The sequence below is a fragment of the Pygocentrus nattereri genome, chromosome 17 (genome assembly GCF_015220715.1).
Source record: "Pygocentrus nattereri isolate fPygNat1 chromosome 17, fPygNat1.pri, whole genome shotgun sequence".
Classification (NCBI taxonomy): Eukaryota; Metazoa; Chordata; class Actinopteri; order Characiformes; family Serrasalmidae; genus Pygocentrus; species Pygocentrus nattereri.
Window position 1 is genome coordinate 33,149,758 of NC_051227.1, and position 7,249 is coordinate 33,157,006.

At 42.9% G+C, this 7,249-nt stretch overlaps 1 protein-coding gene across 5 annotated transcripts in view; it reads right to left on the bottom strand.

The window, feature by feature from the left end:
• The window catches only part of myo18ab (myosin XVIIIAb), a 149,644-nt gene extending 144,478 nt beyond the window's left edge, over window positions 1–5,166 (bottom strand). For 3 of the 5 annotated variants that reach the window (XM_037546884.1, XM_037546883.1, XM_037546882.1), the window contains exons 1-2: window positions 5,034–5,166; window positions 2,318–3,461 (exon numbers count right to left, since the gene is read on the bottom strand). In XM_037546884.1, the coding sequence (XP_037402781.1) occupies window positions 2,318–3,340 (1,023 nt within the window). In that variant the 5' untranslated portion in view covers window positions 3,341–3,461; window positions 5,034–5,166. Of the gene's footprint in view, window positions 1–2,317; window positions 3,462–5,033 lie in introns of those variants that run through there. The other 2 variants (XM_037546886.1, XM_037546885.1) reach the window with 1 other exon arrangement.
• Window positions 5,167–7,249: the final 2,083 nt, after the last annotated feature.

Below are 7,249 nucleotides of genomic sequence, written 5' to 3' on the forward strand. Positions count from 1 at the left end.
AACTTGTATTTACACCAGTGTTATAAAAGTGAAATACACTCTGAAGGTGGAGCCCAAGAGCAGAAAATACCAATTCTAGCATAATGCTGCTTTAAGACAGACATATAAAAACTATCTGTTTTCTGACAGGCTGCCCTGTATTTCATTCAAAAAGCAGGAATGGAATTCTCCTTATACATTCAGCGTTAATGAGCATTGGTCGTCATGTCATCATAGAAACAGCAAATTCAAAATAGACTGCTTTTTCAGCTTCATTTCAGTATATGGATTGCACAGAACAGATCAGCAAACCGGACATTTTAAAAAAAAAAAAAACAATGTTTACAGTACTACATCAAAATTATTTCAAGAAAGTGAGGAAAATCTAGTTTTCCATGATACGAGCCCCTTAAACTAGCACTTCTCGTTTATAAAATTGGTTCTCTGAATGGTTCTCTAAATCTTTGAATCCACTGAAGGGTTCTTTAGGGAATCAAAAGCTGTTCTTCTATAGCATCTTACAAAGAACCCTTTAGGTTATTTTTATCTTTGAGTCTTCTTCTTTCGGCTGCTCCCTTTAGGGGTCGCCACAGCGGATCATCAGCCTCCATCTTGCCCTATCCACTGCCTCCTCTACTTTTACACCAACCATCTCCATGTCCACCTTCACTACATCTATAAACCTTCTCTGAGGTCTACCTCTTCTCCTTCTACTTCTATTTTTATCTTTAAGAGTGCATGGCATAATTCGAAAACTATTTCAATATAATATTTGCATGCAGACACACTAGAGAAACTGAAACTGAAGCTTGAACCCAACCTGTACTAGTGACTATGAGACCAGACTCCATCAGAAATTGCACCCACTAACAGAAAATGATACTTTTTTTTTGTTACTAAAAGCTTGAGATGACCAACAGTAAACGTCATGCTAAGATAAACCTGTATTTTACAAATATGTAATACACCAAAACTATTTTTAAATCAGCACACATTTATGAAATTGTTATACCTGGCAGAGAATAACATTGACTGTTAGCCCCTCTGTGCTAAAGTTCCTCTCAATACTGCTGCAACTGCAGAAATGAGCTTAGCGCACTTCAGGGGAGTTCAGCTGGCAAATAGCTCAAATCTGCTGTGACCTTGCATCAACCCAACACATCTCTCTTATCTTATACCACATAAAAAAAAAGAATCAACACATTAGAAAACAAACCTGTGCCTAACCATTGCACACTGTTGTAAGTGAAAACGCTGGACCAAACCCAGCACAAAACCTGATATTCGGTTGGTCCCCATCAGGCTCGGGTTAGGTAACACACGTCTAAAGCACACACACTCATTTACCACAAAGAAATAAGCACAAACTCTGGGCAGCAGTAGACCTAAAATCTATGCCACTTTTATCTGCCATCCGAGATAAAAGAAAAAGATAAGCTTCAATTGCTTCCTGCAGTACTATATAACAGCCCACCACAACACCACAATGCCGTGTGGTTCTTTTGAGTTGTCATCTTCAAAGCAGCCACTCCACCAGCACCCCCACCCAGGACAGCCTGGCAGACACACTTGAGCTCATTCAGGGCTGGGTGGTTGTGACACTGGAGTGAACATCCTCCTTAAACACAGCGCTTATTTAAACAAAGTGTTTAGTTCAGCCATAAAGGAACCATGCTAGTTTTCTTCATTGTCCTAATAGTAGAGAAAGAAACACCAGACGCTAAAGAAATTTGCAGACTCAACTTTAAGTACCATTAAGATCCATTACTCCTGGGTCGCTTTTAAGAGAGATTTGAGGTGAGAAAAATACTCATTAGATTGTAGTCCATCCAGATGATCCATCCTGAAAAAGTGGTTAGTTTCAGTTCACATGAGCATGGTCATCTAAATCAGTGATCACCAACGCTGTTCTTGGAGATTTACTAGAGTTCAGTGTCTAACATAATGCCTCCCCTTTAACCTAATGCCAATTTACCTCATTCAGCCAATCACATGTTCATTAGCTGGTGCAGTTATTGCACACTGTGCAATATGGGCAAAATACCATATTACAATAATAACGTTACATACTGTGATATGCCAGGCAATACATTATGCCGTGTTGAATTCTTAAATATTGGACCAAATAATCTTGAGCAGAAATATTTGTTTGCAAATCATGATACTGCTTTGACACTTCTACACTGCAGGACAGGAGACCTCCAGGACCTGGTAGATCTCTACAGACCACTGATCTAAACTGCGCTTATATCAGAGGAGACCCACTGTGGAGCTTTATGTATAGGGTGAGTGTCTGCACCGTCTGCAAGTGTAAAGACAGAAAGAAAAGAGGACTTACATCAAAGGCCTCACGCCGCAGCCCTTCCGTGTTCCTCAGCCAGCAGCGGCTCAGTTCACTCAACTCAAGGATGGGCTGCACCTTCAGTCGCACAGTGTCACCTGATTGCCGGATCATCTCCACGATCTCATCTCTATTCTTGTTCTCCACATTTCTCCCATTGATCTCCACCAGTCGGTCTCCAGGCACCAGCCCCAGGGCCAGGTCCTTGGTACCAGCTCCAGGCTCTGCAAAGTGAACCACACGTCTATACACTCCTCCATCTGTGCCACGATCCAGCATCGTCGTTCGGCGCAGAGAGAAACCAAAGTCGCCAGTATTGCGTCTCTGGAGCTCCAGCTCCCTCACCTCTGGCTTTGGTGGATGGACAACAGCAGGCAGGCGCAAGTCTGCTGGAAAAGTCTTCTCCACAACCTCTGGGATGTGAACCTTTTTGACAGGAGCCACTTGCTGCTGCTGGAGGCTCTGTTTCCGCTGCTGCAAGTCAAGGAGTTTGACCTCCACCTGAGGGGAGGGTGCGGCCGAATTCTGCCCAGATGGTGTAGAACCTTCCGAAGGACTCTCTTCTTTACTCCTCTGAGAGAAAGAAAAGCGCTTCATAATCTGGCCCATCTGGGAATTCTGCATGGCCAGAGAACCAAACCTAGCTGCCCGCTCCTTTACGGATGCACGGTGCCCATCTTGGCCATAATCCCCCTTCAGGTCATCACTGGAGCTGGCTGCACTGAGCTGGTCTGCATCCAGGACCATGCTGCTCCGGTTACTAAGGCCATCAGATTCTATATCGGTCAGGCTGAGCTCGGTGCTACTGGCTACTTTGATGGGGATGGGGTTGGAAATCTCCAGCTTGTTCCTGGAATCCCGCTTGGAGCTGCGGTTCAGATTGAAGAAGCCCCTTCTCATGCTCATTTCATCAAGGCTGCGAAGCTCTGCGGCAGACATCCTCTCTCGCTTGTCTTTCTTGTCCTTCTTCTCCTTCCTCCCCACATCCTTCTCTTTGTCCTTTTTCATCAAGTTGAACATGATTTGTCTTTTGAGACAGCACGTCCCACAGCTGTGGCCCTGATATCTGTAAATGTAAGGGGTTTTTCCATACAGAGACGGGGTGGCTAATGTGACTCCAAACTGGCTTAATTAACGAAGCCTGGGAAGATAAGAAGACAACAAAGTCAGGTCATGTATTTTATATATATATACACATATACACACACACACACAAGATAACATGTTGAATATTTCTATATACATTTTACTGAATGGCTTAAATGGTGGTGATGGAAGTTTAAAGGCTGTGGCGTTTTATTGTAAGAAAAAGTAACAATTACAACATCAAGTTCAAGCATAAAGGCTTCACAGGGGACTTATGAAACCCACAGGCCTCTAAACACCAGCTTCAGCATTCCCAGATTCCCACCAGCGGGAGACCCCAACATCCCAACAAGTTCCATTAACAAATACCTCCCCAAAAGACAGGAGACTATTCCTCAACAGATACAAACAGCAAGAGAGACGGTTTTTATGTGAAACGTTGCTGTTTTTCCTAAGACCAAGTTCACAACATGCAATTTCAATACACATCCCAGAATCCCCACGTTCACAATATTCGCATAACTTCATGATGGGTCTTAACTCAAAACAGCACGACAGTCTCTTAAATATAAACGACTACAACTCTATTAAAGCCATTCAGTACCGCCTCGAAACAAGAAGCCGCGGTATCTCTCGTTTCATTGCTGCTCAGAGTGTCCGGCCTCTGCCATCTACCTTTTAAGACGTGTGAGCTAAAATGTTAGTCAAGATATGCGGAGTCCAGATGTCCAGCCCAGACAGGTAACCTGGCAACGTTATGGAGCATTACTGGCCCGTTTTTCCTACAAAAACATACACCACAAAAACGTGCGTCCTCTTTCAGCCTTTTAAGTGGTGAAACATCCACCCAGAACATCTACCACACGCGCAGCCTGTGGATCAATACCTTCCTCATTGACTACATGCCTCGTCTTGTTGGACTCGGGCTATCAACCTCAAGTCTTCACAGGCCCAATCAACATGACGTTTCCACATAATTACCTGGAATCTGGAGGGCAGTCATATCACCAACTCTCGGGGCTTCTTACATATTTTATTTACTTACTGTTTCACGCGAGCCAGTCAAACGGGACGACAAAGGAGCCCTGAAAAGAGGCACTGACTGCATTTAGGGTCCATAGATTTAAAAAGGCCTACCAAATGTTTGGTCTTGCGACTATAAAGTAAATCCTTAATGATATCTGGACAAACTGACAAAAAGCTGCAAAATTCAGTGAAGTTGACAATTAAGGGCTGAGCCGTATTATAACACAGCTAGCCATGCCAGAGTCAGAGCCACAGCGCTGCTGTCGAAATTTGGCCGTTAAACGGCAGGACCCGAATTTTCTCAAACGACATTATGTAACGTCGCTGTAAAAACACAGCAAGCTATTCTGCAGAAATCAGAAGCCCACCGCTTTGTCACCTCTCTGCAGTTAGCTAGCAAGCTAACAGCGGTTAGCAGGACTAACTGCCAGACTGTCCTTTCTCTGCCTCAACAATATGCAGCAGCGGGCTGCTGCTGACCCCACTAAAACATCACTGAACGGGGACTTTGTTTCCCGAAAACCTCTAAACAATAAGACAGCGCGCTTTCCAGTGAACGGCATCAAACCCAAGATTGTGTGTAAACCTGTGCTGGACTCACCGTTACCCGAGGAGCGTGTTTGTACGGAGAACAGGGCTGTGCTGTGTGTTAGCTGCTCGGTGTGTCTCCGATGGGCGCAGCGTTAAAAAGCAGCGGCCGCGCTGGAAATGTAGGATGTGATAAAGGCTGGCGGTCCGCCTCGTGTTTCCCACAAAACACGGGGAATCGGCGAACTCTGCTGGAGGAATGTGGTACTGCAGGACGTTTAATCCCAAAAATGAAAGTATTAAATTAAGAGACCCTTATTAGTCCCACCACGGGGAAATTTCACCTCCGCATTTAAACCATCCGTGAAGAGAAACACCACATACACTCTAGTGGGCGCACACACACACACTAGGGGGCAGTGAGCACACTTGCCCGGAGCGGTGGGCAGCCCAATCCGCAGCACCCGGGGAGCAGTTGGGGGTTAGGTGTCTTGTTCGAGGACTCATGTGCTGTCCTGTACTTAATAGATGTATAGTTTATTGTGTAATGTTTTGTATAGTTTACTATCAGGGGATATTGATGAAATTCAATATGACGGTATTTTCCAAATACATCATGGTATCTCATCACCTTCCTGAGGCCTTCTCCTGTGCTCTAAAAGTCTTATAAATCTGACATTACTCTGTCAGAAAAAAAGTGCACTGCGCTGGCAGATTTTAGTCCCTCAAAGTATACACAATGTAGATGTACCCTCAAAAGCACACCATGGTCCTTAATGTCCAACTGCGTATCTTAAATGAGATTTAAAGGTAATTCACATTTACGTTCCCAAGGGAAAGATGCATATTTGTATCTTTTCTTAGTTAAAAGTGAAAAGCATGTCAAGACATGGCATACGGAGCCCGCGTAACTTAAAACATAATTGCATAGTACCATTAATTTAACAATATGGTACGTTTCCATATAGTAAACATATATTAAGTGAACATTCTCTAAGTAAAGAACCTTAAGCTGTACCTTAAAAGTGTAAAACTGAATGACCGAGTGATTGACTCACTGACTCACTGACTCACTGACAGACTGTCTATATAGTCACCTGAGGATATTGTCTGGAAACATTCGAACACTTAAGAACTGTCACATATAAATGAATCATAGGAGTTACCAGAAGTAGCAGAAAAGGAAGAAGAGACAGGAAAGTTTATTAAACAGCACTTTTTGCTTTGCTAACTATCACTTTTCTCCACAGTTTCATTCCTAAACACACATTTTCTAAATAAAAAAACAGCTGACTGACTTTGTTTCTCTACTGAAGGTGATATTAATCATTTTATAGTGTTGCTGGTGTCTGGATGTGTAAAGCCCATTCCCAACAATCTACATCATTAACATTTTTTTAAAGTGGTCTAAAATGTGTTTTGCAATAAAAACCCTTCATGCTTTGCTCAGATCTCCCAAAATATAAGTAACGCTGTTTGTTTAGTATCAAGGGTTTGATTTCATTGTTCCTTTGTTTCCTGCTACAGCATCTTTGGTGCAGTAAGTCTTCTCAGAAAGCCTTTCTGTCTAATTTTCTGGATGCTGTCTGACTGAGTGTCTTATGCTCTACCTGTGCTGTTATAGCAGAAGTGAACATCACCCGATTATTGAGAGTTTCATTTTGCAAAACTGATGCTGTACATTACCATTATCATCTGAAATCTTCTATTTAGACTGGTACAAATGTGTCAACTAAGCGATAATAAGGGATAATTAGGGATATTAAGGGATAATATAAAAATAGATAATGGTTCAATGTGTATCTATTTTTGTTTTTTTTTATTTTTCAGTGGTTTATGGGGTGGATTAGGACTCATTGCATAAAGCATGTCTTCTGCCTGATGACCGCTGGAATGGGCTCAAGCACCTCCCGTGACCCAGAGGGAGAAGCGGCTTGGAAGATGTGTGTGTGTGTGTGTGTGTGTGTGTGTGTGTGTGTGTGTGTGTGTGTGTGTGTGTGTGCATAAAGCATTTTTTACATATCATGCACCTAAAGATGTACATTAATGAAATAGTATCCTCAAAAGAAGCTCAAACTAAAAGGCTGAATTTATAGCGCACAAATAGCTCACAAAATGCTCATGGCTGCCAGAATGACTAGAGTGGATGGATATTTTCCCCAGCACTTTTACAAATGTACCAGGGGATGTCACCGCTTTTGACTTCAGGCTGCTTATTTCAATAACAATAATGCTGCACTATGTGAAATTGACTAAATGCCAGTTGCAATATCTCATTGTGCTACAGGG